This window comes from Trametes versicolor (assembly GCF_000271585.1).
Source record: "Trametes versicolor FP-101664 SS1 unplaced genomic scaffold TRAVEscaffold_5, whole genome shotgun sequence".
Lineage (NCBI taxonomy): Eukaryota > Fungi > Basidiomycota > Agaricomycetes > Polyporales > Polyporaceae > Trametes > Trametes versicolor.
This window is the reverse complement of record NW_007360325.1, coordinates 124,850-150,136: the sequence shown is the minus strand read 5'-3', so window position 1 is coordinate 150,136 and position 25,287 is coordinate 124,850. Positions and strand designations below refer to the sequence as shown.

General features: G+C 58.9%; 9 protein-coding genes across 9 annotated transcripts; 5 read left to right on the top strand and 4 right to left on the bottom strand.

The window, feature by feature from the left end:
• Positions 1-1,639: 1,639 nt before the first annotated feature.
• Positions 1,640-4,969, top strand: TRAVEDRAFT_122627 (uncharacterized protein; the record flags this gene model as incomplete). The annotated part of the gene is made up of 18 exons (XM_008039402.1): positions 1,640-1,681; positions 1,740-1,796; positions 1,865-2,028; positions 2,085-2,298; positions 2,413-2,457; positions 2,515-2,597; positions 2,657-2,740; positions 2,843-3,080; positions 3,129-3,231; positions 3,306-3,388; positions 3,477-3,570; positions 3,701-3,777; positions 3,859-3,939; positions 3,993-4,113; positions 4,187-4,303; positions 4,370-4,552; positions 4,601-4,723; positions 4,791-4,969. 18 exons carry the CDS (start codon positions 1,640-1,642, stop codon positions 4,967-4,969), a joined length of 2,088 nt encoding a protein of 695 aa, XP_008037593.1.
• Positions 4,970-7,030: 2,061 nt separating this feature from the next.
• TRAVEDRAFT_58071 (CAF1-domain-containing protein) lies at positions 7,031-8,705 on the top strand. Its single transcript, XM_008039340.1, has 5 exons — positions 7,031-7,202; positions 7,267-7,460; positions 7,534-7,695; positions 7,872-8,049; positions 8,107-8,705. Exons 1-5 carry the CDS (start codon positions 7,110-7,112, stop codon positions 8,518-8,520), a joined length of 1,041 nt encoding a protein of 346 aa, XP_008037531.1. The 5' UTR covers positions 7,031-7,109; the 3' UTR covers positions 8,521-8,705.
• Positions 8,706-9,068: 363 nt separating this feature from the next.
• Positions 9,069-10,605, bottom strand: TRAVEDRAFT_28432 (uncharacterized protein). Its single transcript, XM_008039013.1, has 5 exons — positions 10,517-10,605; positions 10,240-10,443; positions 10,139-10,166; positions 9,625-10,088; positions 9,069-9,578 (listed from the first exon to the last, which is right to left on the bottom strand). The coding sequence occupies exon 4, from the start codon at positions 10,025-10,027 to the stop codon at positions 9,812-9,814; it is 216 nt and encodes a 71-aa protein (XP_008037204.1). The 5' UTR covers positions 10,028-10,088; positions 10,139-10,166; positions 10,240-10,443; positions 10,517-10,605; the 3' UTR covers positions 9,069-9,578; positions 9,625-9,811.
• Positions 10,606-11,772: 1,167 nt separating this feature from the next.
• On the top strand, positions 11,773-14,200 carry TRAVEDRAFT_64312 (CenpB-DNA-bind-domain-containing protein). The gene is made up of 3 exons (XM_008039401.1): positions 11,773-12,235; positions 12,296-12,846; positions 12,897-14,200. The coding sequence occupies exons 1-3, from the start codon at positions 11,789-11,791 to the stop codon at positions 13,738-13,740; spliced, it is 1,842 nt and encodes a 613-aa protein (XP_008037592.1). The 5' UTR covers positions 11,773-11,788; the 3' UTR covers positions 13,741-14,200.
• A 31-nt stretch (positions 14,201-14,231) lies between these two features.
• Positions 14,232-15,206, bottom strand: TRAVEDRAFT_58069 (uncharacterized protein). The gene is made up of 4 exons (XM_008039339.1): positions 14,962-15,206; positions 14,781-14,878; positions 14,640-14,721; positions 14,232-14,589 (listed from the first exon to the last, which is right to left on the bottom strand). Exons 1-3 carry the CDS (start codon positions 15,106-15,108, stop codon positions 14,682-14,684), a joined length of 285 nt encoding a protein of 94 aa, XP_008037530.1. The 5' UTR covers positions 15,109-15,206; the 3' UTR covers positions 14,232-14,589; positions 14,640-14,681.
• Positions 15,207-16,130: 924 nt separating this feature from the next.
• TRAVEDRAFT_146897 (NADH dehydrogenase) lies at positions 16,131-17,877 on the top strand. The gene is made up of 9 exons (XM_008039400.1): positions 16,131-16,210; positions 16,274-16,418; positions 16,484-16,578; positions 16,646-16,737; positions 16,793-17,037; positions 17,095-17,150; positions 17,204-17,547; positions 17,634-17,685; positions 17,751-17,877. The coding sequence occupies exons 1-9, from the start codon at positions 16,154-16,156 to the stop codon at positions 17,766-17,768; spliced, it is 1,104 nt and encodes a 367-aa protein (XP_008037591.1). The 5' UTR covers positions 16,131-16,153; the 3' UTR covers positions 17,769-17,877.
• Positions 17,878-18,177: 300 nt separating this feature from the next.
• TRAVEDRAFT_122360 (mitochondrial import translocase subunit Tom22) lies at positions 18,178-18,706 on the bottom strand (the record flags this gene model as incomplete). The annotated part of the gene is made up of 2 exons (XM_008039399.1): positions 18,178-18,252; positions 18,329-18,706. 2 exons carry the CDS (start codon positions 18,704-18,706, stop codon positions 18,178-18,180), a joined length of 453 nt encoding a protein of 150 aa, XP_008037590.1.
• Positions 18,707-19,018: 312 nt separating this feature from the next.
• TRAVEDRAFT_46391 (uncharacterized protein) lies at positions 19,019-22,325 on the top strand (the record flags this gene model as incomplete). The annotated part of the gene is made up of 19 exons (XM_008039132.1): positions 19,019-19,073; positions 19,131-19,230; positions 19,292-19,334; positions 19,386-19,391; positions 19,454-19,482; positions 19,539-19,625; positions 19,681-19,701; positions 19,760-19,930; positions 19,989-20,111; positions 20,198-20,443; positions 20,521-20,726; positions 20,789-20,809; positions 20,856-20,908; positions 20,965-21,092; positions 21,166-21,268; positions 21,343-21,643; positions 21,711-21,898; positions 21,960-21,989; positions 22,047-22,325. The coding sequence occupies 19 exons, from the start codon at positions 19,019-19,021 to the stop codon at positions 22,323-22,325; spliced, it is 2,190 nt and encodes a 729-aa protein (XP_008037323.1).
• Positions 22,326-22,716: 391 nt separating this feature from the next.
• On the bottom strand, positions 22,717-25,116 carry TRAVEDRAFT_36591 (rRNA-processing protein SAS10; the record flags this gene model as incomplete). Its single annotated transcript, XM_008039081.1, has 6 exons — positions 22,717-22,963; positions 23,023-24,058; positions 24,121-24,176; positions 24,234-24,395; positions 24,451-24,928; positions 24,990-25,116. 6 exons carry the CDS (start codon positions 25,114-25,116, stop codon positions 22,717-22,719), a joined length of 2,106 nt encoding a protein of 701 aa, XP_008037272.1.
• Between the last annotated feature and the right edge of the window lie 171 nt (positions 25,117-25,287).

Here is a 25,287-nt window from a genome sequence, read left to right as displayed (position 1 = left end):
GGGATTTGCCGGGCACTGTGAGTATTCATGTGAGCGCAAAGGAGACGCAGACTGAAGTCAGACTGCAACATCGAATAAGCTCGAGAGACGCATCAGATTGACAGAACATATCAATGGGAAATTTTATGGACGTAAGCCTACGAAATGAAAGCCACGACCTCTTTCCCATACTATTGAGTCTGCTCAAACATCTGGTCATGGGCATGCAGTCTCACAGCAGATTCCGACGGCATGTGGGCACCCGCAAAAAAGTGCCCCGCCCCAACAGTTCGTCGGAACCTCTTGCGTGGTCGGCTTGCCGCCAACGTGCTCACATGATACCACGCTTCCCCAACGCAACGCATACTGAGGTCCCCTTCCGCTTTACGGAAGACATGGGGGGAACGTGCGGCACACCACCGCACCCGTCCCCACATGTCCTGCGAGCAGGTTCTGCAGGCGTCTCAAGGCTGACGCGTGACCTGGGTTCATCGCGTCTTCGGGACCACAACGTCGTAGAAGCCGCAAGACAGGAAACCTCCTTACCGCTGGGAGCCGCGAGCGTATAGCTGAAGAGATACATGATGCAACCGCGGTCCCGCGGCTTTAAGGGCGCGGTAGACAGCGCTGTGGAGTGGCAATCGTGAGCGTATTTACGGGAGAGAGCGGGACACCTCTTACCACCACCTCTTACCACCATCGACGCTCTACCAGAGCAAGGAAGTGTTTTCGCAAGCCGTGCCACTCCCAAGCTTCTCTGCGGGCCTTGCTGCCATGATACTCTCAGCTTGCTGAGCCCCTGGCAGCCGGGGGTTCCGTAGGGCGCATATCATCGTCTCTGGACAGGCAGGGCGAGATACAGGCATTCAAGCAGGAAATGACATGCGATTTGTACGGCGTCTCGGCCGATATAACAGTGAGGGTGTGCTAAAAGCTCCGGCTTGGTGAGGAAACGGTGTGTGTATGCCGGGAGGTTTTGGCCAGCTGGATTAGACGTCCTTGCTGTCACGGTGGGCAATCAAGAGCACCGCCTACAGCTCAGAGTTCAAACGTGGGTCAAGAGCGCCTTCTGTGTTCGATATCGATATCGAGAGGTCTCGCAGAAGAACGAAATGCATGAGACGGGACAGTCCGGGATGAGAGGCAGAGCAGGGAGCGGGAAGGACCAAGATGGGTGTGTGAGTCGCGAACCTGCATGTTTGGTAGGCGCAGCACGGCAATCTCCGGCGTAGATAACCCGCCTCAGCGCCCGCAGCACCGCCCCAGGCTGTCCTTGTCCCGCCCTCGTCGGCGATAATGTGTGCAGAGAACCACTAACGAGGGTGTTTTTGGTGCTCCCCTCCAAGGCAAAGGGTTAAATATATTTTTGGTAGAAATGTAGGACGTTGAGAGCGGTCTTTATTACTGCAAACTCGGGGAAGTGGTGGAAGCGGCGGGCGCTTCGAACTTGGTCGGGAAATGAAGGGTGTTCCAAATAGGGAAATACGGACGAGTTGCCCGATCAGAATGTACAGCGCGGTCATGATTTGTGCAAGTCCGCGAGAGCGTCCCGCCCCATCGTCCTCTCACCAACAGCATCCGCTGTCTGCTCTCTATCGTGCCCGAGACCGGGCCATAGACATCAAAGGAATCCGTTCTCAGGATCTGAATCTCCGAGGATATGTCTGCGAATGGCGGGCAAACGTACGGACAGCATCTCCCCGTGCGTTGTTCCCCCATCAGGAACCGCGTGACTGCACCTTACAATCACCCTATGGCAGGATCAGGTCGAAAGGATATCCGCTCTATCCGATTCCCAATTAGAGCTCCTTGCGGATGTAAGTCCCACGGACCGTACGCGCGGTCCGACAGGCTACAGCTAATCACGCCGGTCGGTCTTCTATAGGTGCGAGAGCTGCATAAGGAACGAGCCGCCTTGGAGCGCGAGTATGCGGCGAAACTGCAACTTCTCGCGAAGAAGGCAGCGGATAGGAAAGCGAAGAAGATCATCGCACTGGTAGTTGGCGGCGAACCAACGAAAGCTTGGGATGAGAGCACGCCCACCAAGAGGTTTGTTCCGCCGTCGGGATGCACTCCGAAGCACCCTATTTAATTGGATTGAACAGTACACTCGACAAGGCTTACACGCAGCTCATCGCCTCCCTGACTGCGTCCTCCCAGGATCATGTCAATCTGGCTGACGCGCTAACCAGCCAGGTCATCGAGCCGCTCAAGGTGACCGAGCGGAAATACGAGGACTCGAAGAAGAGGGAGACCCAACACTATCAGAAGCTGCTTGCTGAGAGAGATCGCGTGTACGCGGATCGGATCAGGGTTCGTGTGATTTATTGGCCGGGCGTGGCGACATATAACTGAATTCCCCTATACAGAACAAGCAGAAGGTGCCCACCACCCCACGTCACAGTCCCTTTGTTCTCTCTGACGATTTTTTAGTACGACGAAGAATGTGCGGAGGTCGAAACCTATCGGCAAAAGCAGGTAAATATACGGACGATCATTCTCCAGAATTCGGGACTAAATATCCCTGGGTAACAGGAACGTTCCGCCGACGACCGCCATGCAGAAAGGGCCGCGCGGCAATATGAGCAACAGCAGGCCGACATGCTTAACAGCAAGAAGTACGTCGCGATCCCACCCTGTGTGACTCCGGGCTCGTGTAATAAACCTGCGTTGTTAGCGCTTACCTCATCTCTGTTACGGTCGCGAATAAGGTCAAGGACAGGTTTTATGCCGAAGACCTACCCTCTTTGGAAGATGTGAGGTCTTAGCTATATCTACGTTAAATTCTGCTGACACGTCTTCTCATTAGGAACTTCGTGCGTTCCTCGACCATGCCTGCTGTAACCCTTCTCTGACCTCCAAGTCAAACAGAGGATTTGCAATCTCGTCTCCTGACTCGCTTCGTTGACATTCTCAAGGGAGCGCAAGACATACAGATTAAGCACCTAGACGCTCTGCGGACACACCTGACGGACACCGAGGCTGCTCTAAATGCCGTCAGTCCACAGGCAGACCAAGACCTCTTCATCGATTACAACATCGCACCCTTTACGCCCCCACCCGACTGGAGCTTCGAGCCATCTCCCATTCATTACGATCATGTAGGTGTGTTTACGCACTTCGCGAAGTGGCGACTGAGCGTTCTCCAGGGCGATATGAGCGTGGAACCTACGCCCAAGGTGTATCTACAGAACCGGTTGAGCCGGTGCAAGGCGAAGTTGATGGAGCTCGATCCAGTATTAGCTTCGAAACGTAAGGATGGCACTTTACGGCAAGAAGCAACTCTTCAGGTCGGCGATACTGATCGTGTCGGTCGACATTGACAGGCAGGGAAGCGGAACAACTGGAGAAACTTGTCGCTGCCTACACGTCCGACGAGACTTTGGGTAATCCTGGGGAAGTTCTTGATGTGAGTGCCTTCTTGCGGGTGTGGGCGCATGGGAAATTCGTCGCGCACTGACCATACGCGCCCTCTTTCCGCAACACGACGCCCTCAGAATTATCTAGATGCCCGGCACGAGGTGACCTTCTACGGGATTTCCCGCCTCGTTCTTTCTACTGAGTCGGAAACGATTTCTTCCGCGCTGAACGGTACGGATCTCCCTAATCTGCATATAGACATAACTGCCGCGTGTGGGGCTGCTGGGCCTCTGTAGCCCTCCTCGCGGCAGGGAAGAGCCATCGGCTAACGAAGTCGCCACACTGACCGATCCGCTGATAGGGGACGAGGGTGCGCAAAGTCCGCATTCGTTCAAGAGCTCTTCTTTCTCGATTCCCACCACGTGCGCTTACTGCAAGGTCGGTCTGCGCTGTCCGTGGCGTGATTTTGGGGGTTTCCGCTGAGCGTTTTTGCAACACGCCCTGGTCGTCGGCCTACAGTCTTCCATATGGGGCCTGAGTAAACAAGGCAAGACGTGTAAGGCATGCGGGATCTCAGTGCACTCGAAGTGCGAGCTCAAGGTGCCCTACACACTTCACGTTCATCAGCGTTACTTCTAACGCATTCCTCCCAGCTCCCGGCGGACTGTACCGGTACACGACAAGGTGGCCGCGGACATGGCCTCTCGGACTCTGTCTCGTCTATTTCATCTATCTCCAGGTCTTCTTCTGTTATCTCGCACGGGGACACGACAGGTATGTTCTAACATATCATCTCTCCACCTGATGTTCACGCGCCGTTTGTCATGTGTAGATTCGTCCGCTCTAGCCACCCCTACGCCGTCTTCTTTCGCTCGCACCTCACATGTGGTGGAGGACAAAGGACCCTCGGCGCGCGTCCTCTTCGACTTCTCTCCGACCTCGCCGTTCGAATTAGCAGCATCTGGTACGTCTCCCGGACACTCGGACGGTGTATTTATGAGCGCGCGTCTGACGATCACGTACTTTCTAGCCGAGAGCATTGTGCATGTTCTGGAAGAAGACGACGGCTCAGGCTGGGTGAAGGTAGCCGACGATTCTGGGGCCAAGGGCCTCGTTCCGGCGTCCTACCTTGAATTCCAGGACGCAGCATCAGCGCCGGACAGCAGGGCCTCAACGCCAGGTCCGCGAGCTGCCCAGTCGGCGGACGATTGCGGTATGTATTCGTGTATAATATCGTTTCAGCTGCTCACTACCTCTACAGTACGCGGTATATACCCCTACAAGGCGCAAGGCCCCGACGAACTGGACGTAGAAGAGGGTGCAATGATCCGCCTAACGGGCGGACCGACGGGCGGTCGGAACTACGCCGATGGCTGGTGGGAAGGTACGCGGGTTTGCTGGCCGTACCCAACGTACTCGAAGGCTGATGGTCCGCTTGATCCTGGGTTCAGGGGTGGACGCGAGTGGGAAGAGAGGCATCTTCCCCAGCAACTACGTAAAGCAGTTATCTATACTTTCTCGGGACGCTCGTACTCACTCGTCCGGTGCAGGTGGAGGCCGCATAGATTCGCACTTCGGCTTCGGCGTAGGCCAACTTCCGGCCGTCAAGGAGTCGACATCGCGACATTGAGCATAGGAGGACGTTACCGCCAGTCCGGAATCCGGATTTTGGGCCGCGCTGATGCCCTGCGAGCGCGCAGTGATCGCGATGGCGGGCTCCCAAGAGCAGCCGCATTCCATCTACGCATTCTGCCCTTTACATAATATACAGTTTCTCCCCGAGCACCGGAAAGGCAATAGTCTACGTGGCCACTCCCGCGTGCACCTCCGGACAAGACTTCGATCTCAGACTCGATCGGCCCATATGTGGCGACCGGCTAGCACGAGGAAGACGAGACCCGGTATTCCATGACGGCTCCATGACACGACCACCCTAGCAAGAGGCCGTGTGTGCTCGCTCCTAAGCCTCCCGGAAGACTTGCTCTGGTCCTCAACGTGTCTATGGAGCGGGGAGTCGAGGCTCTAGATAAGTTGCAGGTTGCCCTAGGCATAATGATTGAAGCATAGCCGCGGCGCCGGGCGGAGTACAATCTCAACACGAGGCCACCGGCGTCCTTACTCACCCTTCAAAATCGCGCTACTCTGCAGCATGCCCCGTCAATCGACGGCACCATCAGTCACGCATAGCGTGCGACTGGCCTTGGCCTGTCCTTTGAGCAGCTGTCCGGCACCTGAAGTTCATGTACCTGCAGGGCTGCCCGACCCTGCAGAACGTAAGGTCCGCGCTCGAGCGCCAGGCGGCTTGTGTGATTCTTGAAGAATGCTTTCATGACATGTATAACCCGTGGGCGCGGACGGGGTTCGTGGTATGCTCGGGCTGCACGGCCGCACTCAGAAATATTCGTGGTCTTCTCCATCAACATCCCGGCGCGATTGTGGAATGATACGCGCCTGCAATGGGGAGGCTCGAGCATGAGGCGGGGGCCTATTCATGCGCAGGCTTCGCGGCCGCCACCATTCGAAGTTTCGGTCTCGTACTCTGTCATTGTTCATTACCTCAAGCACAAATTATGGTTCAGCAATGGGCATCGCGTTCAAAGTCCGAGTAGCGGAGGGCGAGTCGTCCGCGTATATAAGCCCGTCCGAGTCCCCTCCATCTGTTCAGCGCAGTCCTCCCCATCTTCGCCTGTGCCTTGCGTGCCTCCCTTCATCAGCGCTGTCCCGTCATCGACAGCGCCCTGGTCCTGCCGTGGCTACATCATCACACCGGCCCTTTCACTCTCGACGCCACCGCGATCGCCAGGTATCGCGGGAACCCACGGCATATCCCGCAGAACAGGCGGACCGCGGGGTGAGTAGCGTGATCACTCATTTTACCACGCGTGAGGATGGTGTCTGTCGCCCGTCTCGACCGACGCATCGTTATCGTCAGTCCCATCGTATTAGCGGCGCGTTCGAGCTCCGCATGAGTACATGCGGGCGAGATGCATCGCTATTGCGATGGATGACTGCGACGACGATCCCGAAGCCGGGATTGACGCGCAGAAGCACCCTCACTCAAGCTCTGCCCTTCTGAAGAGACCGGGTCAGCGTACTCCGGCCAATTTGTGCCGGGGTGCACTGACCGGTGCTCGCTCCGGTGACCTAGCCCTATTTTCTCACTCACAGGAAGGAACGCACCCCATAATAAAACCGGATGGTGGGCATGCTATATTTCGCGGTCGAAGGTGCGCCACCAGTTTAGAACCATCGACTGGCACTCCTTCTGCGTACCCGCGCACGCTAGATAACTTCGCCGATAACACAGAGTTCAGCTATTCAGGAATGTGCGGCTTTTCTGTAACTCACATGCCTGTTTTTGTCGTAGTCTGCTATCAAATGTTGAGAGCATCGGTGTACCCTCGGCGAAGTTCCATGAGCCGCGAGTACGTACGTGCGAACGCATGTAGCGAATATGCTGGTGAGCCCGTGACAGCACCCTGTGAAGATTTTTCTCCCCAGTGTGTATGATACCCGAGGAAAGCTTGAAACCCCCAAGAAATAAGAAAGGGCAGGAACAAACGAAGCTGGGAGTAGCAGCCTCCTCCCGCGGCGGGCGGGTGAGAGAGCCCCAAATTGGCGCCCGTGCGCGCGGTTGCGCGTCGGTCCAAACAGAGCACAACTCGCACCTCTCCTTGCTAAGTGAACCACCCCAGACTGCACCTCCCGCTCAGCATCTCATACACTCCTACCTGAACCTGTGGAGGGCGCGCCTGGACACTTAAGCTGCTATGTCTCGGATACGGGAGGTCTGGGCTCCGAACCTGGAGACAGAGATGGCGAACATACGGGATCTCATTGACCAGTACCCCTACGTCGCAATGGTCCGGCAGATCTCACGCGACTCGGCCCCCATACTCTGGCTTATGCATTCTTTCTCCTGCGTAGGACACTGAGTTCCCCGGTGTGGTGGCGCGGCCCATAGGATCGTTCAAGACGTCGTCAGACTACCATTACCAAACGATGCGGTGCAATGTGGACCTCCTCAAGATCATCCAGGTCGGACTCACGCTGGCAGATGAGGAGGGAAACTTCCCCCAAGAGGTATCTACCTGGCAGTTCAACTTCAAGTTCAGCGCGAGGTGTGTGGGTCCAGACTCCTTTAGCGGCCATAACCTCCTCACGTCGGATGGAACGGCTTACGTAATCATACAGCGAGGACATGTTCGCGCCTGAATCTATAGACCTACTGCAGAAGTCGGGCATCGAGCTGCAGCGGCACGAAGAGATGGGAATCGAGCCCAACGACTTTGCCGAGCTTATGATCACTTCGGGACTTGTACTGTCACCCGACACGAAGTGGATCTCGTTCCACAGGTGAGAGTTGTTGATCCCAGTTTGTGCCAGTGATCGGGACGTACATTGTACGTCGCCTATGGAGACGAGGCCAGCCGGTCGAGAGGGAACTGCCTATCTTGGAGTTGCTAGGCCTCGCTAGTCCATCACTCATTACCGTCGTGGTATGTGCATCGCTCATAACTACACATTGACAGCGGCTACGATTTCGGGTATTTCGTCAAGCTCCTCACTGGGGAAACATTACCCATGCACGAGGAGACGTTTTTCGATGTCCTGCACACATGGTTTCCAACCATCTACGACATCAAGTATGTCATGCGATCATGTAAAGTCCTAAAGGGCGGACTACAAGATGTTGCGGATGACCTCGGAGTTAGTCTCATTATTACTCGCTGGTATCAACGTCATAGAAACTCATACTCGCATTAGGTGATGCGAATAGGACCCTCTCACCAAGCTGGCTCCGACTCTCTCCTCACCGCCTCTACGTTCTTCAAGATGCGCGAAATCTACTTCAACGACAAGCTCGACGAGCCAGAATTCAACGGCAAGCTCTACGGCCTCGGGCAGACGTTCACGCTGCAGAACGGCATCGCCGAGGCTGCGCGCGCCGGCGCCGCGACCCTTGCAGAACGCGAAGACCGCGCCGGCCCCGGAGCGCGGGAAGCGCACAACCAGACACCAGGCCCGCCGGGTCACGGCGTCATGGGCATGGGCGCGACCCTGACGACGCCGGTCATGGCGGGCGCAATGCCCGCACAGATGCCGACGACCCCGTACGGTCCGATGTCGAACGGACCTTATATGCGCGCGGCGATTGGCGTGGGCGGCGGCGGGCGGTAGTGCGGGTGCGTGAGGCGTTGGAGAGGCGTGGGGGAGGCGTGTGTGGCGTGTTGTACGCATGATATATCCGCACGGGGTGGTGTGCGATGTACGATTCCAGTGTATCATCGTAGTCTGTTTGTCGTTGTCGAAGCTCTACGTGTCTGTGTTTTGTTCCAATGCAATCCTTGATTCTCAATTTTCGCCCTCTCCCCGCACATACATATCCGCAGTCGAGCGTGCAGATGACGCGGCCCAGGGACGGCCTACTTGTGCATCTAGTGCAACGGGTCAATCAGGCGGATCACTGGACGGAGCTAAACATACTAGCCGCAATATTGCTTAATGGTCGCCCCGTCTAGACCGCACAAGCGATCCTTCTCTCTCAAGCAGCGGAAGCGCGGTTTCCCATCGCATTGTGTATATCCGGGAACAAGGGTCATCACGAGGATACGCCCACTATGACCCGTAGCGTACCGTCGAGGCTCGGGCTATCAACTGACTGCACAACGCTGGGGACAGGCCCTACGCACACTCCTATCATATCGCGTCTGTGGTCGGCGTGGTGATACGCATGTCGCAGGTGTGAGCGACCCCAGCGGCCCTGTCCAATCATCCGAAACCTGCGCCGTACAGGGCAGGATCAATCCGGCCGCTAGTAGTAGAAGCGCATGCGGAACGTGTGTCGCGAGCTTCGAGGCCATTGACCCTGGGGGCTTCGACTGGTGGCCAAGCGTCTTGTTCGTTTCTCGTCTCGGATTTGGCGTCTGGACGTGGTCGTCGGCGATAAGTAGCGCTGTTCAGAAAAGCGAAGTTTCCCTGGGCTGCGCGTGCGTTATTGTTGCCGGCGAAAGTCTGAAGCCGGCGATGGGCGAGAAGGAAGCTGGAAGCGAGTGTGGTCGCGCACCGGACGGTCGACCCTCTTCGTCATGGGCATACCGGCGTAGCCCCTGTCTGTCATCTGAACCGCTGCTCAAGGAGCTTCTAGCAAGGAAGGCGCAGCAGGCCACTCTGAGATGCCCTGAGCGAAACAGCCGGATTGCGGCAACACGGAGCTCGGGGGCAGAAGATAACATTACCTGCTACGTCAGCTGCCGCCATCAATCCGGAAAGCAAAGGGCTCACCGGCATTGCGCGAATGCGCTCTGCGCATCCCCGAAGCGCGATGAACCTAAGACAGGGTGGGGGACAGGGATCAATAGGCGTCAGACTCTCCGCGCCCACGCAGTCCAGCGACGTTCGAGATTCCCCTTGAGTTCTGGGGGGCTGCGTGCATCAACGTGGGGACGCGCAGACGATCGCGGGCGATTGGCTAAGTGCGAGCTTGCTTGGGAGAGTTCTGCCGTGGTGCCACGCCCACAAACGGCCCTTGCACACTGGCGCGGTGCACGAAGAGCGGCGTTCGCACAAGGGTGGGAGCTGGGGCGAGGAGCGAAGCGGCACTGCGGCTCAGCGAGTGATTCGTTTGGCCGGGCACGGGGATCGCCTCGACTGTTAACGCTGTACATACGAGGCAAGAGCCACGCATAAAGCAGGTGGACGTCAACATGCGTGTCGCAAGCACCACCCTGCATAATCCCAAGCGGACGCTGTCTTTGAACTCAGTTAAGGACAGACTGGAGGGGAGGACTGAACGTGCCTGGAGTTCTCGCGGGCGGGAGAAGGGTCTATGTCGAACGTCAGCAGCTGGCTATTGGCTGGACCAACGCACCCGTCCAGGGTGGTGAAACGAGCTCTCACCTCAGCCGTAAATTATGGGACATGGGAGTAGGGCCACAGAACGAGACCACGGCGCGCGCAGTCTAACGCTTGAGCTTGTCCATCCCTCCCCGCGAAAGGCTTGCGCCGGGGATGGATGTCTGAATGTCTTTCGCTGCTGGAGGTTGCGCTGGCGTTAACCCGGGATTCTTCAGTCCCCACGGACCTTCGTGCGCAGACTGCCATCTAAAGTTTCATTGTGGCGGGGCCGGGAGGGGTACGTAAGAGGAGCGCCGTTCGGACAATGAACGCGGGATACCTGGGTACGACGTGGGCAGGTCTGGCCAAGGCCATTGCTAGGTGCCACGTCGGGGGAACAACCGCGACAGCCTCTTCGCGTAGACCGCGCTGAAACAATGAAGAGGGTGGGAGGTAGAACGTCGGCGCCGCCGTTGGAAGAGACGGACGGACGACAACCCAATGGCGTATGGTGAGCGGCAGAGAAGAGTTTCAAGTTGGTGCTCAAGATGCCCTTTATAGAGCCAGATGTATTCCAGCGGGGTATGGGCGGTGTCCAGCTTAATTCCGCCGGAAAGAGGTTGGTTCCGGGAGATCTGACGGACGTGGAAGCGTTCATTTGCGGCCTCCAGACGAGCTATCGACGGAGGCGGTCCGCACGCATGCTAGTGAGATCGGACATGAGGAGGCGGGTCATGGGGAGAGGGTGCTCTGCGCACGGCCGCAGAGAGTGCAGATTAAGGCGTAGGAGCAGGAAGCGTCTGGATGCCTGGAAGCATGGTAGACGTGTGTTCGCCATTGAGTGCCGCCGGGCCGCGGAGAGGAAGGTTACGGTTCGCGCGAACGGGCAACGATCCCTGGACAGATAGAGCCGCGATTGGGCGAGATATTTGCATTCATCGTGGGGGAAGACAAGGAGTATGGGAAGGGACAGACCTGCATGTTCCGACGGACGACGAGGGCCGCCTTCGAGCTGGACCGCGGGGTCGAGCGCCAGGCGCCAGGCCGTGTGGGGAGGCTCGTCGCCCGGCACGCGCACGACAACCTTGTTCGATTAAAATTCTGAGAATCGCGGTGGGGATGGGTGGGCCTCGTCCGGCTGAGGAACCTGGCAACCTTGTGGGAACGTCTAAATTGCGATGGAGCGACACTTGCCACCCGGAGGACGCAGCGAGCGCTGACGGGTGCGGTGGCGGAATGATGGCGAAGGACAAAGGCCTTGTTCCCGTGCTGCCGCTGCGGCTCTTCCGCTTCTGCAGCGTACAACGACGCCTGCACGGCTCGCGCTGCTGCGTGCCCAATAAATTCTGGATACGAGATGGCAGTGGATCAGGGAGATCTGCAGCGCGCGAGCCTGAGCTGAGCCCGGCCGGGCGCAGGACGAGAGGCGATCGAAGGAGCCGGGTCTGATTGGAGAATTGCTGGTATTCGAATCGTTGAAAAGCCGTCCAGCCCTCCCCGCCCTCCGTCTCTCTCCCGGACGGCCACCATCGTGTTCGACGTCGAGCTCGCTCCCTCTCCCCCTCGCCGCCCGCTGCCCCCCTGCAGATGCTGAGCACCTGTGTCGCGTACAATGGACACGCCCCAGCACTACTCCGGCCTCGTGTACAACCCACACGCTCCCCAGCCACACCATATCGCTGACTCCTCCCTGTCCCAGTCCTATCCGCAGGACATGGCCTGGCAAGTCCCCCAGCATCCCTCCGCCAACGTCAACACCCTGGGCCACGTCCAGATGCAGTCTATGATGCCTCATTCTCAGGAACATGTCGAGTATGCCGTTCCTTCTGCCCAACAGTCCTTTCTTTCACGCCATGCACAAGACTTTTCGCACCACCAACCCCCTTCACCTTCTGTCGATTCCAGCACCTCTAGCAATCTAATGTCCTTCGATTCCCCCCAAATCCCTGGCAGTATTGGCCCGGACAGAAACCTTTCGCGTCGTCGTCTTCGCCCGCCGAGCGCAGGACAAAGTCGCGGAGAGCTCTCAGAGTACGCAGCTATGACTGAGCCTCACGACGTTCGTTTCACTCTTTCCTCTCTCTGTTCAGCGCACTGAAAGCTGCTTGTATGCGCACAGTCCGTTCAGCACTCCCACTACTCCATGCAGGGCTCGCGCCCTCAGACGCCCAACGCCACAGGTGCACCAGAGCAGTTCGTTCCGCAACATGAACAACCTCACTTTCGTTTTCCCACCTCAACCGTGGCGTACCCTCGTCCCGACCTGCATCCACCCTATGGCGAGCCGCCGCAGAACCCGTACCCTAGACCTCCGGGCTCGACCTCAAGTTCAACCGCCTCCTCGAGGTCCAATCCACGCTCCGCCTCCCCAGCTTTGAGCACCGCCTCGGTTATGACCTCTGTGTCTGCGGAGTCCGGCGTGATGAAGAACTCCAAGGCGGATTCGGAGTGGGACCAGCTCAGCGGGCGGAAGCAGAGCAAAAAGACGCGCCTTTCCAATCTCGATCGCAGGAACATTTGCATATTCGCGTTGCAGAACCCCGGACACAAGCAAGAGGATATTGCTAACCGTTTTTCCGTCGAGCGAAGCACCGTCAGCAAGATTCTAAAGCAAAAGGAACGCTGGTTGTCGGTGTCGGTTACCGAGCAATACGAAGTAATAAAGCTTAGGTATTCTTCTCTTCTCTTAACGACGCGTGTCCTATACTTACTTTTGTCAGGCCTTCCAAGTTTCCCGACCTTGAGTACCGCCTTGCGGAGTGGGTGGAAACCGTCTCAAAGGACGGCGTCGTCCTCAGCGACGCGCTCTTGCGGAGCAAGGCCCGCGAGATTGGCAACGCAGTTGGATACACCTTGGACAAGTTCAAGGCTAGCTCTGGCTGGTTAGAGAACTTCAAGCACCGCCATGGCATCAAGCGCGGGGTGTGGACGGGCTCCGGGACCTCCCTCCTCAAGGCGCGCGCGTGCGCCTTGGACTTTCAGCCTTCGGTCCTCGAGGATTGTCCACCTGGACCGTTCCTCGTCGACAAGCCTTCGGACGCGGCTGGGTCTTCTCATACCGGGTCCTCTCGCACGGGTGGATCGGCGCAGCAAGGCCCCCAAGTCATGCATCCATCAGCGTCCCTTAACGTTCAGCCTAGCTGGTCGCGCACAAACGAGGCAACTTCCAACGATCATGCATCGACTTCTGCCCTCATGTACCCTCCGAGCGATCAGTCGTCTTATGCGATCGCCTCCGAAGACCAGCAACCGGTCGCCGGCGCGACCATGCCCACCGCAGAGCCAGTAGCCATCTCGCTCGATCCGGAGGACGGTGGCGAGGGAGGCCAGACCTATGTCATGCCCAACATGCCCGAGATCCTTGAACGCGAGGACGTCCCCAGTGTCGATGATGCGGAGAGGGCGATTAATAAGGTCCTGGCGTACGCCCGCGCCAACCACGGGGAGCTCGAGATCGACGACCCCGGCTTCGAGAAGTTGCTGGAACTCAAGTACAGGCTTTTCTATAAGGCGACCGGACAGCCGTTCGATGCCCGCTGCATGCCCAAGCACGCGTCGACATGACTGGGCAGCCCACATCCGGTCCGCGTTGCAACCTCGGGACGCCGTGCGCTCCGGTGCTGACCACCGAGGATCAGCGACGGCGTGGTCGCGCAGGGCGGGTGGACTGTTCGCAAGGTTTGTATGACCAAAAAGGTTTCCTGCAGTGTATTTTGAACTTTCATGTTGGGCTCTCGTCGTCGTTATTCTTGCACATGGACTTGTCATCGTCATCATCATCATGCATTGTTCCCCGCATCATTCCACTCCCATTGCCATCCACTCCACGATTCTCGTTCGCCTCATACCATACGTTCCCTTCCCCCTCCCAGATACGACACGCCCGCCATTACCATTCACGAACCGTCTCTTCTGCATCATGCATCGCATCATCGCCATTGTTCCACCACCGCCATCACATGTCATCCATGTTTCCTCTAGCAAGTAGGGTACACCTGTCCGTTCGTCATGCCATCGCATTTTGTCCCCAACATCGTCTCCGAGTCGCTCTCACCGTTGTCACTCGCTCTCATTATGTCGCCTTGTAATACATTGCATTCGAGGCGCGGCTTCGCAGCCGCGCCGGAGAGTAGCCTACAAAGGTGTGTCGCAAGAATAGCAGAATGTTCTACAGCTACGTGATCGTCTCGTGTCTCCATGGTATGGACGGGCGTATCAGACACTTCCAAAATAAGTGCTGACGCAAGATGTGTCGGAACTGGCATAGTCGCATATCCGAAGAAGTGGCCCGCAATAAAGCAGGGCGGTGTTGCACGATCATTTCCGCAGGGGGCCATTCAGTGGCTGGGGGCCAGTGCGGTGTGGAAGCAGCTGCACGAGGCCGACGTCGGGCGGAGGACTCCGACAATCTGACTATGCCACCCTCAGCGTCATTGCGAGCGGGTAGATGATAGGAGACGCACCTCGAGGACGACATCGCCCTCGCGGGTATTGCAGGAAGAAGTTTACGCCTTCTTCGCCTTCGCGCTCTTGTCCGCAGAAACACTACGGAGTCCGAGCTTCGTTAGCGACTCTCGGGCGTACACGAGCGTGGAGCGACTCACCCTTCCATCGCGACGTTCCGCATGATGGTCAGCTTGCCCGAGGACGCAGCGGTGGCGACCTGCTGCTCGATGCTCCGGCTGATCTTCGCGCTCAGTTTCTGGGCAGCGCGTTCGCGGACAGTCAGCGCCGCTCTCGTTCCGTCTTCCCCGACACGAGCGGGGACAGCGGGACGGTGCTCACCTTGTGCAGTGCGACCGACTTGACTGCCGCAGCCTTCTTGGGCGCGACGTACCGCTGGCCCTTCTTGGGAGCGGCCGCGGCCTTCGCGGCGTGCCGGCCACCCGAGGCCTTTTGCTTCGAGAGACCCTTGATCTGTCCTTGCGCCATGAGGGGTGTGCGAGCAAATGTGCGGAGGTAAAGGGAGCCGAGGTGCTCGGTACGCGTTCCAGGCAAGTCTGAGCGGAGGAGACGAGGATCTGTGACAGGTTGCGGCGGATGGCTGGTGGCGGCACTTGCGAAAAAAGCTGATCGCGGGGTGGAGCGCTCAACGAGACCTAACCCTAAGACAGCTTCTTTGGGATGCTGTGCACAAAACATCCACGTTTGGGCATCGCGTTCTTGAACACCCATCGGTTGTCCCGGTGCGCCCACGGTATTTGTAGGGTGAGCTCGCCTCGGGCGGCGACAAGAGGGTGGTGGCGTCTTCAGCCGAGGCATCTCATAGCACAGAAGGTGCACCATGTGGGACAGGCCAGGGCGAGTCTGAGAAAATAGCTGACTGGCATGCCTCGTTGTAAGCCGCCGCCTATGTTCGCACCAACAGCCGAAACCCCTATGCGTCCAACAACGGGGATTAGGAACAGGTGCACGACGCTTGCAGTATATATGCAGCATGTTTACGTCCCGTATGTCAGAGGTGTTGACCGCTTGGGACCAGAGTGCCCTCTTGGGCCCAGGATCCGAACACGCACACTGACAGCAAGCCCGCGGGCGTGAGTCGTGTAGGGGAGTCCTTTTGGGGGTGGCTTTAACATTCCATACAGGGAGCATTCTGCTCAGCCGCCGGCGGAGCCAGATGGTCGCGGCTGCGCACTTGATGCTCTCGCACACGGAACCGAGCGTAACATGAGTATTCTTGGGAGACTCCCCACGGGGTATCGTAATAGCGCTCTCACACATTAGTCGATGAGAGATGCACTCACCAAGAGACGTCAGTTATCGGCCAAGCCGGTGCGTTTACTGAACATGTCTTGATGAAAGGGCTTGAAGGGACTGCTGTAGTGGTCGATCGTGATGGGACAAATCTGACTGGCTGAGTGGCATTAGGCGCCTGTATGGGCGCACATGCAGATGTAGCGCCCGTCGGGATCTTCCGGTGAGCGACAGGCGCCAGAGAGACGTCTTGCTCTCCGTCTGCAACGTTGGCCAAGCTATGTTGGCCGTCTCCTCCAAATGCGTGCGCCTACCACGCACACTTACTCAGAACAAGGTCAGATATTACATTCTACTACTTTGGAAACCCTCATAGTGACCTTTTCCACACCAATTTCAGCGCGCTCTCCATGATATCACCTCTTTGCCGTCGAACAAGGCTGCCATCGCACAAGGACCCCCAGGGCGGAGTGCGACGACGGGGCACGTAGCGACTGTGTTCGGCTGCACGGGCTTTCTGGGTCGCTACGTCGTAGCGAAACTCGGTACGTCTTCCACCCTCCTTGACCCCACCCCGACAGCTGTGTTGAACTATGGGGTCGTGGAACAGCCAAGGCGGGCACACAGGTCATTGTTCCGTACCGAGACGAGGACGAGAAACGGCACCTGAAGGTCACTGGGGATCTCGGGCAGATTGTATCCATGGTGCGTGTATACCGCGAACTGCCAGGGATCGCGAGACGGGGCCCGCTCATACGTGCACACGCGCTAGGAATGGGACCTTCGCCGGCCTGACCAGATCGACGAGTGTCTGCGACACTCAGATATCGTGTACAACCTCGTCGGCAGGGAGTACGAGACCAAGTACGCCTTTCCACTCCTCGAGCGCTCCGCGCCGGCTCAGTGTTCGCGCCAACAGGAACTTCTCCTACGAGGACGTCCACGTGAAGGGCGCGGAGGCAATTGCGAGTCTCGCAACCCAGGCCGGCGTTGATCGCTTCGTGCACGTCTCGCACCTGAACGCGGCCCATGACTCTCCCTCCGCGTTCTATCGCACGAAGGCCGTCGGGGAGGAACGGGTCAAGGAGGCCTTCCCCAACGCGACAATTATCCGTCCCTCGATCATGTTCGGCTACGAGGACAGGTTGCTGAACAACGTCGCCTGTGAGTGCGGTCTCTCGTAACGCGGAACCGTGCGGCGACTGAAGCGTGCGACTGCAGTCTGGCCGATCTGGTGGAAGCTAAACCACATGAGGACGAAGGTCCGCCCCGTGCACGTACGTCTTTCGCCGCCTCCGCTGGCCCACTACCGAGTCTGATCCTGTCACAGGCGCTGGATGTCGCGCAAGCACTGGCGAACGTTATCCAAATTCCGTCCATGCCCGGCACCTACAACCTGCCTGGTCCCTCTGAGATGACCTATGAATATCTGCTGACGCTCGTCAGTACGGTCACCCTCAACCCAGTGTCCCCAGCCCCCATTCTGCCGAAGTCCGTGGCGCTCGCGCTCGCGAAAGTGGCTCAAAGGGTTTGGTGGCCGGCACTGAGCCCGGACGAAGTTGTGCGCAGGTACATCGACGACGCGGATGTTCCGGGCGACTGGGACAAGTTTGGAATTACCCCGGACGAGATTGAGGAGCACGCCATCACGTACCTGAGGAGATACCGATCCGCGTGAGTTGCTGGTCCGGCCTGCCACCAATGGAGGGGCCTGGTTTGCGTTCTTCCGCGCAGAGTTCGCTGATATGAACCGTTCACAGGGAGAACTTCGCGCGGCCGGTGGTATTCCCCGCTAACCGGGAAACTTCTTCGGTGAGTCAAGCCGTTAGCCCACTTTTTGAGTCATTGTGCTGACTCGCCTGCCCCCGTCCGCGCAGTATGACATAGTGGCATGAGGGGCGTCGATCACTAGCTAGCTGCTGCTCGTCTGTTGGATCGTTTCGGGCGATGATTGCGACTCAAAGCTATGTTTAACTGCCACTCATCGGCGGAGGTGTGAATTTGGGGTCCGTATCGAGAGTGGTTCGACTTCGAAGCCGACCGAGATCTGAAGAGAGTAACTTGCCGGAGAAGGTGCGCGGAGAGAAGAGCAAGTGTTACCCGAGCTGACGGGCGGGGACCGCGGAGCGCTGCCACAGGGCTGCTGCGTCTGATACATTCTGACGATCGTGGACTACCGCAGGAAAGCGGGAGCGATCAAGTGGGAGTCCGTGAGGGGAGGCATGGAAATAAGGTGGCTCTAATATACAGTACACGTCTGCTACGCATGGGCTATGGGAAGTAGAGGAGGCGCGTCCGGGGCGATCAGAAGCCAGGGGGAGTGACCCCCTTTTGCGGTTGGTTTGAGGGGGGGTACATGGAGCCCGGAGGGGCAAGCATCTGCGGAATTCGGCAGCGGGTGAGCATACCGGCGGCGGAGAGCGGAGGTCCCGAGACGAGACACGTTTCAACGCACCTGGGCGCCCTGCTGCTGAGCGAGCATCTCCTTCTCCTGCTGCACGATCTTCGCCTCGTCCTCGAGCACGAGGGCGAGCGGGAGGCCGACGAGGAGAGCGCTCGTCGTGAGGATCCAGACGAGGTTGCCAACGACCTTGCCGGTGCCCTTGAGAAGGCCGGCGGTCTTGCCTATACGGCTCGAGATGCTCTGGCGCGTGGTGGGCGGGATGATGTCGGCGAGGGCGACGATGCGCTCGTAAAATGACTCCTCGCCATCGAGCTCGGAGCCGACTGACGAAAGCGAGACGGACGAGGATGTGCGGGACGAGGCGGGGGAGGAGTAGGGGGAGCGGGAGTCGTGCTGCTCCTTTTCTTCGACGATTTCGACCTTGACCATGGTGGCGGCGTGTACAGTGAGCACAGCTGGCGGTGCAGTCGTGCGCGGCGCAGACAGCGGGCACGGGCGTTTGGCCAGATCCGGTCAAAATTTGGCGTGACCCGGGTGACCCGGAGGTGACGGGGTGAGTGTGACCGGAGGGATGCGTGTCGGTGCCGAGAAGCGTCAAGGGCTGCGCGACGGAGGGCGCTTGCTGGGCGCGTATGTAAGAACGCGGGGTCTGTTCCGCGTTCGAGTGCTATATCGTCCATTTCTCCTCATTTCTCCCTCCTCCCCCGTCCTCCCCCCACCCCCACCCCCCCGCCGCACATCATGGACCGCCCAGACCTCGACCAGGAGGCCTCCGGCTCGGGCTCGACCTCCCAGCGTGCGTGTCCTCCCTGTTCACCCAGCGCACACAAGCCCTGATCTGACCTTGTCTCAGCCTTCAATTTCTCCTCCCCTACCATGCAGAACCAGATCCACGAGCTGGCGAAGACTCTGCCACCGCCCAGGAAGCAGAACACTGCCTGCGATGCCTGCAGGTCCGTATCCCGCGCCCTTGTGCGCATTCATCCGCAGACCCATCGTCATTTGCCTTCACAGAGCGCGGAAGGTCAAGTGCAATCAAGTACCCGGTCAAGACAAGGTTCGTCGCGCCCGCCGTAACCCCCCTGCCTTCCTCTGACACCCCGCTCAGTGTCAGGTAAATTGAGCGCGTCCCCCAACCTCCGTCCGCCCCTCCGCTCACCGGGCTCTCCACGATAGCACTGTCTCTCTAAGAACTACCCATGCACGTGAGTCTCACGCTAGAAGCCGGTGATGTGAATTTGTCTTACGGCTGTCCATGCAGCCACCTCATTCAGCAAGCGACCACTGAGAAGAAGCGTAATGCTGCTGCGGCCAAGAGACCGCGAACGCTTTCCGCGAGCAGCTCGAGGTGGGTGTTCATGTACCAATTAGGGATCTGGACTTCCCTCACCCCTCGGCAGTAGCCAGCCCTCTAGTTCACGACCGTCAGTAGAATCCCCTCCGTGTATGCACCATGTGGCTGATGCAACGCTAATGATTCAGCGGTCCCGCCGAGCACATGGCCGCATCCGCACTTCCAGGCACTGCACATGCCTATCAGGCCCCCGGGTCAAACTTCCCACAACAGGGCCAATTCCCTCCTGCGCATGTCATCACGATAGATACGCAAACACGCGATCTGTTGACATTCATATTCTCGCCGCCGGATCCAAGGTTTGTTCGGTCTGGCAATCGTCGCATGGCGTCTTCTGATCTCCGACATCCCGTCCAGCCCGGGGAACGGTTTTACGAATGGCTCGGCTCACATTCGTATAAGCGGTAGCCCATCCCCGTCGGCCTACGCGGATTGGGGTGCGCTAGCGCACCGCTTGAACGAAGAAAACTTTCGCATAGAGTGCGTCCCTGCTTTTAATTATCGCCGCGCCCGCCGTTATGGCACGAGCGCCCCTTAATGATCGGCTACTGACGCTTGTCGTGAAGGTTTGCGCTTGACCTCGTGGAGGTGTTCTTCCAGATTGTGCACACCCGGCTGCCACTGCTCAACCCCGCGCAGTTCCGGTCGAGGCTGCACTACAGCCTATATGCTACCGGATCACAGAACGGAAGCACGTCGCCGAGCACCCCGACGGCGAACACGGTGGCGCAGCAACAACGTACACGAAACAGCAGCAGCCCGCTCGGCGGACAGTCGGCGCAGTACCCGCCACAAAGACCACTTCACCCAGCGTGAGTCTATTCACGTACTTTCTGTGTCTCGATGCGCCGATGATTGAACGCGCGGCCCTTCTTTGACTTGCGATTAGTCTCGTCGCCACCGTCATCGCATGGGGCGCCAAATTTTCGGAACACCCCTTGTTTATCGCCGACCGCCACCGAAATGGGGACCAGAGCGCATTTGCGAAAGTCTTGATTAACCGTGCCCGGGATCTCGCAGAAGACATGAAGGTGCACCGGATCCCAAATGCCGACCACGTAGTGATCGCACTCTTGATCGAGCCCCTGCAGAGTCGTAAGTTGAAACGTGTCGCTGTTATTGTATCTGTCTTGTTGACCTCGCGCCTATCCATACAGAGAGCCTGGAAGACAATGCAGGTACGAGATATTCTTAGCGACTCTGACTTGGTCTCAACTCTGCTAGGTTTCCATGGCTTCTGGCTGGGGTCCGCCATCCGTCTGCTTCTTGATCTACAGGTCAGTGCTGCACAGGTCTCTCCGGAGAAGCACGTCTCATCCCGCCCACTACGCAGATTAACCACAAATCAGTCATGTCCAACATTCACGACCCGGAGGCACGAGGAACCATGATCTTTGCTTGGTGGATGGCGTGTCTCGCGGATGCGTACCGCAGCGTCTACTACCGGCGAAAACCTATGCTGTACGTCCGCTTTTCCTCCCTTGGTTTCAAAATAGTCCCGCTGACGGTGCCGCCCACTATGAATTGCTCGTAGAGATGACGATGATTACGACATCGACTTCTATACAGTTGGGCCAGTGCCCCCCGATATCATCGAATCGCACTCCCCGCAACCGTCGCCGAGGGAACAGCTAGAGGTGCGCCCACATCCGCCCCCGCAGCGCACCCTATAGACTCCGCTAACATCCTCCGCTCCCGCGCGGATTTACAGTTCTTGGTAAGGCATCCCTCAACCGCGCGCAAGCCCTTCTCTGGTCTCGTGCACCCGCTGACCGATGGACGCGCGCTCTATACTCAGGGTTACTACCGCGCTGCGCATGCACTGGCACGTATCGCGCGGCAGATGTCCCGCCAACTGTGGCGGCCCGCCACCGAGTCGGACGGGATCCCCATCGACGTGTTGACAAACTTCATGACCATTCTAAACGAGTGGCGCGATGATCACCTCCAGCACGTCGGTGTCCCGACCAACTTCGAGGCGGAGTGGGACTTCGTAAGTGCTGTGACAGCTTGTAAGTTCCCAAATAGCGGTGTATGACATATAACCGGGCATGCTGATGATGTGCATTCTGTATGCAGGTGCCAGCGATGCGACCTACCATATCATGTGGATCGTTCTCTGCAACGCGCTGGACGACTTTGGCATCCGCGAGGCGAATGTAGGGCGCGCGGGCACTCCGGACGCAGCCGTGATTCAGCTCGCAGAAGAGAAGAAGCGGAAAGTTATGGCCGAGGCGTTACATGGGGCGTTGCGCATTGCGGGTCTGGTCAGTCCGATGCACGCCATGCAACGTGCCACACAGCGCTGACGAACCACGCATCTCACAGGCCGGTGTTCTCGCGACGAACGGATACCTGGTGAGCCCTTCACATTATCTGCCACCAATGACACGCCCGCTGAATGCAATCCGGCAGCGACTGGACTGCGCGGTGATGCACGTCAGCTGTATCCAGGCGGGCATGCTCCTCGCGCGGCTGGGGCGTCCGGAAGTCTCGAACTGCATCACCGGGCTCGAGCAGTATGCGTACGCGTACGAGGAGTGCGCCGATCAGGCCGCGGAGATCAAGCGCGTGTACCACCACGCGCTCGCGGGCGAGACGGAGCTGAACCATATGGCGTCCGCCGTGCCACGCCCCGGGCAGGAGAACGCGATGAACGTCGACCAGCCCATCATCTTCGGTGGCTTCCAGTGACCGGTCGCCGTCGTCGATCCGGTCCCCCTTTTTTCTTGGTGGGTGGGTGGCCTCCCCGCGAGGCTAGCTCGTTCAAGATTATTTTGGATACGCCGCTCTCTGTCGTCGTCATCGCTCGCTCGCTCGTGCTTGTCGCGTTATCTTGTCTCCAGACGCTCTCGGATCATTGGAACTGTGTTGTAGTAGCATTTATATCCCTAGAGCATACGTACGTACGGTTGTAGCGCATTGGCACCCCCATGGATTAGATTGTGCAGATATAAGTATTGTATTGTCGATACTGACACCCCTCTCCTTGTTGTGCGAGATCCCGAAGAACATAGACACGATGACAATGCAAAATGCAGCAGCGGCAGGTATACAGTGTGGTGTAAGAACAAGCGAAGCAGGACTACAGGCGTACACCCTTGGCGGTCTGCGAGATACCTGTCTTCTCTCCGGCGTACCTGCTCGCATCCATGCCGCCCTTGTAGGTCGCCTTCTGCGAGGACACCCGCTTCTTCGCCTTCTCGTACTTCTGACGTTTCTTGACACGGGGGTTGCGCACGCTCTTCGGACGATGGGGCGTGAGGCCCTTGTTCTTGAGGATCGCCCGCGTAAGCGATCGGGGACCGTCCGCTTCCTCCACCTCGACATACCTATGTGGTTCACAATCAGCCATCTAGCCAACGGTAACAGAAAGGACAACAGAACATACCGTCCGGCAGCCTTGACGGCGTCGTGTTCGTGCTTCTTCTTTTCCTTCGTCTCCTTCGATTTCCGCTGGACGAGCTCGTAGTACCCGTCCGCCGCGCCACCCTCGCCGTCGCTCCCGCTCTCGCTCTCGTCCCGTCTCCGCTTCTTCGCCTGCTTGCCGTCCACGGGCATCTCCGCCTCGGGGTCGACGTCGTCCAAATCCGCGCCGTCCGCCCCGCGCGTCTTTGCGACCTCCTTCGCAAGCCGCGCCTCCTTCGCGCGCTTGCGCTCGCGGTACGGGATGTCGTCGTCGCCCCCGACCGCGCCGGACCGCGCGCCCGCACGCCGCGCCGCCGTGCTCTCGATGCGCGCCGTGTGGAACCGCAGCGTCTTCTTGCGCGCCTGCTTGTCCGCCGCGTCCGCGACGTCCAGCGCGGACGCCTCCCCGTACACGTCCTCCGCGCCCGCGTCCTCGTCCGCGCGCCGCTTGCCCTTGCCCTTCGCGGTGGATCGCGGGGCGGCGAGCTCGGGCTCGACGAGGTCGAACACGGGCATAGCGGGGACCGGCTGCGCGCGTGCGTCTGCGGCCTTGCGCTTCTTCTTCGGGGGTTCCTCCGCCGCGGCGTTCTGCCTGCGCTTCGCCTTCTTCGGCTTGCTGTCCGCGCCCGCGCCCGAGCTGCCGTCGATGAGGTCACTCGCCTCGCGGAGCAGGTCCTCGAGCTCGCCGCGCTCCAGGCCCTTGCCCTTCTTCTTGAGCCGGCTCCCGGCCCACAGCTCTTCGGCGTCGGCCATGAGGTCTTCGCTGTCCATCGCGTCCTCGAGCTCCTCGTCCTCGCCTTCGTCCTCATCTTCATCTTCGCCGCCGGAGAGGCCGCTCATGTCGGAGTCATCGGACGCGGCGAAGTCGAGGTCCTCGAGCGTCGCGAGCGACTGCTTGAGCTTGAGGAGCCGTGGGAGCACGGGGTGCGCGCGGAGGAGGTCCGGGCGCTGCGCGTATTTTTCGCTCGCGCGGAGGTGGAGGTAGAACGCGAGGGTGGTGGCGTAGGTGAGGAGAGCCTCTGAATGGGACGCGTCAGCATGACCGTCTTTGACGTGCCGACGGAGCGGCGGAGGGACGTACGGTGATGGAGGTGCATCATGCTCAGGCCGAGGGCGCTCGGGTCCTTCGCCTCTAGTCTATTCGGGGACGTGGTTAAGCAAGGAGCGGTCAGACGGGGCGGAAGCGGGGCGTACTTTGCGATCTTGGCTTGGGCGTTCACTAGGCTGTGCGCGACGTCGTCCCAGTCGTTTGCCAATGCGAGTGCTTCGGGGTTGGTCTTCTCGAGATGTCGGAGCAGGGACTGCTTGTCTTGCGGCAGCGGCTGAGCAGCAGGTGCCGCGAGCTCGTCCACAAGCCTGTCAGGATGTGATGTGAGTCCACGGCCGCTTAGAGAGACACGAGCGCACGCACCCATCTGTGTCAGGGAGCCCCTCCACGACGTCCCCAAGCCCAAAGTCGTCGTCCGCCATCGCGTCGCGCGCCTTCGTCTGTAGCCGCTTCGCCTCCTCCTCCTCGAGCTCGATCGCCTCCTCGTCCTCGCTGTCAATCTCCTGCGCATTTGACGAGTAGTACGCGGCCTTCTGCGTGCCCCAGCCCTCATCCTCCGAGTCCGACGCGGACTCCTCTTCCGAAGACTCGGCTTTCTTGCCCTTCTTGCCCTTCGCCTTTGCTTTCGACTTCTTCTCTTTCTCCTTTTTGGCCGCGGCCGCGGCGGCGTAGTGCACGTCGTCAATGTCGTCCTCGTCGTCCTCAGCCGCTGCGCCCTCGTCTTCGTCTTCGGAGCCGTCTGACCCCACGCCTTTCAGCGCGAACACCTCGTCCTCGTCGCCGTCGTCGGACCCGCCGTCCTCATTTCCCTCCAGCAGAATCTGGTCCCTGGAGGCATGGACTGCAGCCGAAATGAAGTGAGCAAATGCCGCTGCACCATGACGCGGGCTGAGAGCACATACACTGGTCTTCCTCATCCATAGGCACGTCCGACGCTTTGTTCCACTTCCGCATTTTGCTGTCCTTGCGGTCCACACTCCGCGGCTTCGAGTGGGAAACCTTGCCCTTCCCTGATCGACGGCGTACCATGGCGGGCGAGAATGTTGGATGGGCGGGCTGAGCGGAGCACTTTGTCTGGTTCACGCTCACTGGCAGAAGCACACAAAATCTTGAGGCGCGCGCGCAGATAACCACGTGGCGGGGTCGATCATTGGCGCTTATGTGCTCAGATCTACGATCCAGACGAGCGTTGTGAATATT

Coding starts and splice junctions, on each gene's coding strand:
- TRAVEDRAFT_28432 (XM_008039013.1), bottom strand. CDS start 10,027: ATGCGTGGCTCTTGCCTCGTATGTACAGCGTTAACAGTCGAGGCGATC.
- TRAVEDRAFT_146897 (XM_008039400.1), top strand. CDS start 16,154: ATGTTGGCCGTCTCCTCCAAATGCGTGCGCCTACCACGCACACTTACT. Junction 16,419..16,483: donor CTACGTCGTAGCGAAACTCG/GTACGTCTTCCA, acceptor GTCGTGGAACAG/CCAAGGCGGGCACACAGGTC. Junction 17,038..17,094: donor GTTGCTGAACAACGTCGCCT/GTGAGTGCGGTC, acceptor GTGCGACTGCAG/TCTGGCCGATCTGGTGGAAG.
- TRAVEDRAFT_64312 (XM_008039401.1), top strand. CDS start 11,789: ATGGACACGCCCCAGCACTACTCCGGCCTCGTGTACAACCCACACGCT. Junction 12,236..12,295: donor CTATGACTGAGCCTCACGAC/GTTCGTTTCACT, acceptor GTATGCGCACAG/TCCGTTCAGCACTCCCACTA. Junction 12,847..12,896: donor TACGAAGTAATAAAGCTTAG/GTATTCTTCTCT, acceptor TACTTTTGTCAG/GCCTTCCAAGTTTCCCGACC.
- TRAVEDRAFT_58071 (XM_008039340.1), top strand. CDS start 7,110: ATGTCTCGGATACGGGAGGTCTGGGCTCCGAACCTGGAGACAGAGATG. Junction 7,461..7,533: donor AACTTCAAGTTCAGCGCGAG/GTGTGTGGGTCC, acceptor GTAATCATACAG/CGAGGACATGTTCGCGCCTG. Junction 8,050..8,106: donor ATGTTGCGGATGACCTCGGA/GTTAGTCTCATT, acceptor TACTCGCATTAG/GTGATGCGAATAGGACCCTC.
- TRAVEDRAFT_58069 (XM_008039339.1), bottom strand. CDS start 15,108: ATGGCGCAAGGACAGATCAAGGGTCTCTCGAAGCAAAAGGCCTCGGGT. Junction 14,879..14,961: donor AGTCGGTCGCACTGCACAAG/GTGAGCACCGTC, acceptor CGCGCTGCCCAG/AAACTGAGCGCGAAGATCAG. Junction 14,722..14,780: donor CGGAACGTCGCGATGGAAGG/GTGAGTCGCTCC, acceptor CGGACTCCGTAG/TGTTTCTGCGGACAAGAGCG.